The sequence below is a fragment of the Heloderma suspectum genome, chromosome 6, assembly GCF_057233095.1.
Source record: "Heloderma suspectum isolate Gila_16-S chromosome 6, 16-S_ref, whole genome shotgun sequence".
Taxonomy (NCBI): Eukaryota; Metazoa; Chordata; class Lepidosauria; order Squamata; family Helodermatidae; genus Heloderma; species Heloderma suspectum.
The window spans coordinates 83666923-83669549 of record NC_139463.1 but is presented as its reverse complement, the minus strand read 5'-3'; the positions used below and the strand labels follow the sequence as shown (position 1 = coordinate 83669549).

The window sequence follows — 2627 nt, the reverse complement described above, 5'->3', positions numbered from 1 at the left end:
AATCTGTTGAGTAATCTCTGAAGTAGTTCCACTGTCCGCCCCAAGAGCTGCCCCTGAAATTTGATTTTAACCGAATTTGGTGTTTATCTCTAGATTCCTCCTCAGGTAAGACAAATAAAGAAATTTAGGGGGAATATGTTTAAAGGAAGCCTGCACTATTTTGATAAGATTATTCCAATTTCTCATAGATGCAGGAGGGAAAAGTGATTTCCACATTCCTAGTTAAGGTTCTTTGACATGATGGACTGATCCACTAATAGTAATTCTGCTGCTTTGATATCACATTACTGAGCCAGAAAATTTGCAAATACCCTTCTTTTGCTTTTAAACCAGTGGTCTTTATATCACATAGAATTTGAAATTTTGCCTTGCTCACCCAGTTACATATTTTGTCTGTCAGTCAGAATTACTTTTTTTTTTTTTTTTACTGTGTTCAGTTTCCCTTGTTTTTCATTGCTTTCTCTCTTTTGGCTTTTCATTTCTAATAGTTCCCTTAGGACCAATATGTGGCCATTTCCTTGTCTTAAAACTTTCTCCTTGATTGTAAGAAATAAGTAGTAAATTCCCCCCTCACTACTTGGCAGAATTTGAAATATGCCTATCTTAATATGGTTACATGTACACATCTATTTAAATGTCAGGGGGAACATGCAGACCAGATTCAATAGTAGAGGCATCTTCCCCTCTTTTCATAAAGTATTTTTTGTTACTGCAGAGGAATTGTGGGGCAAAAATGGATGACCATGCGAGGATCCATTGTGGTAGCAAAAAGGATTTAACAAAAAGGGGTTAACACATCACACACCCCTCCTGTGAAAAGCTAATTAGAAACCTAAGTCCCACTATGAAATTTTAATTGCGTTTTGCAAGCCCATTGTTTTCTCCCTCATTTTTCTCTCCGCTGCTTTCAAATGATAAATTACAAATGATCTATCGATCTATCTATCTATCTATCTATCTATCTATCTATCTATCTATCATCTATCAAATGATAAGTCTGTCTATCTATCTATCTAACATCTATCAAATGATATATCTGTCAGTCTATTATTCTATCTATCTATCTATCTATCTATCTATCTATCTATCTATCTATCTATCTAATCTACAAATTATCTACCTATCTGCTTTCAAATGATAAACTACAAATAATCTTTCTGTCTGTCTGTCTGTCTGTCTGTCTGTCTATCTATCTATCTGTAGTATTTGCAAATTCCACATAGACACATGACCTTTTGTGATTTTTGTGTAAAATTTATCCATACATACATACATTTCAAATGAAAACTTTCTCACAAATACTATTACTACCACTGCTTTGTCAGAAGATCATAGCATAATGTGATGCAATTTTAAGCCTTCAGTGTAACAGTCACTTTGCTCCTTTCCACAGGAAACATGCATCTTAAGGAGCAAAATCTAATGAATGAATCCTCTCTGCCAGGGTTTCTACTCCTGGAATTCTCAGAGGTTAAAGAACTGCAAATTCTGCACTTCATTGGATTCCTTGTTTATTACCTGGCAGCAGTTGCAGGAAATCTGCTCATCATCTCTGCAATAGCCTCTGACCACTGCCTGTCCACCCCTATGTACTTCTTTCTGATGAACCTGGCCATACAGGATGTGGGACAAGTTTCAGTCATTTTCCCCAAATCCATGACCAACTCACTCTTAAACACCAGACACATTTCTTATTCTGGCTGTGTTGCTCAAGTCTTCTTTTTTCTTTTCTTTACAGCATCTGATTTCTCTCTTCTCACAGTCATGGCATACGATCGCTATGTTGCCATTTGCAAGCCATTACAATATGAGATATTGATGAATAAGCAGCTCTGCATTCAGACTGTTACTACTGTATGGGTCAGCAGCTTTCTCTATGGAGTGTTACACACTGGAAGCACTTTTCCATCGCCCTTTTGCTCCAACATTGTCAATCAGTTTTTCTGTGAAATCCCACAGTTACTTACGCTTACCTGCTCTGATTTGTACCTGATTGAACTAGGAGTTCTTTCTTTAAGTGTTATCATTTCATTAGGCTGCTTTATTTTCATTATTGTGACTTATGTGCACATCTTCATGGCAGTGCTAAGAATACCCTCTGTTCAGGGAAGACAAAAAGCTTTCTCAACTTGCCTACCCCACCTCACAGTTGTCTCCATATTTATATCCACTGGATATTTTGCTTACCTCAAGCCCACCTCTAATACCGCCTCACTTCTGGATTTGGCATTTACCATGATATATTCCATGGTCCCACCCTTGATGAATCCAGTAATCTACAGCATGAGGAACAAGGAGATAAAACATGCTCTGTCAAAGCTATTGTGCTTGAGGGACCATTATTGAAATGCCTTCTCCATTCCTGTTCTGAAAAAGTGAATTCTGCATAGAAGTATAATCAAAGCGAAAGCAGACAATACTTCTTCTAGGATACTTTATCCAGTCTTATTCTGCGACAGTGAATTCTGTGATTAATTTAAAGATGTTGGGAATAGCTCTCTTTTTTTCTCTTTTTTATTCCAGCGCTGAAAGCACAGTGTGCTCAATACAGCATGGGGCTCTAGTGTGGCTTGTAGGGAGCGTAATCCACCACCACAACCACCCCCATGGTGCCAGTGCATATGGGG

The 2627-nt window shown here is 37.8% G+C and overlaps 1 protein-coding gene across 1 annotated transcript; it reads left to right on the top strand.

The window, feature by feature from the left end:
* Positions 1 to 1398: 1398 nt before the first annotated feature.
* Positions 1399 to 2346, top strand: LOC146341578 (olfactory receptor 14A16-like). Its single transcript, XM_084807548.1, has one exon. It carries the CDS (start codon positions 1399 to 1401, stop codon positions 2344 to 2346), a length of 948 nt encoding a protein of 315 aa, XP_084663674.1.
* The last annotated feature ends 281 nt before the right edge of the window (positions 2347 to 2627 follow it).

Coding starts and splice junctions, on each gene's coding strand:
- LOC146341578 (XM_084807548.1), top strand. CDS start 1,399: ATGCATCTTAAGGAGCAAAATCTAATGAATGAATCCTCTCTGCCAGGG.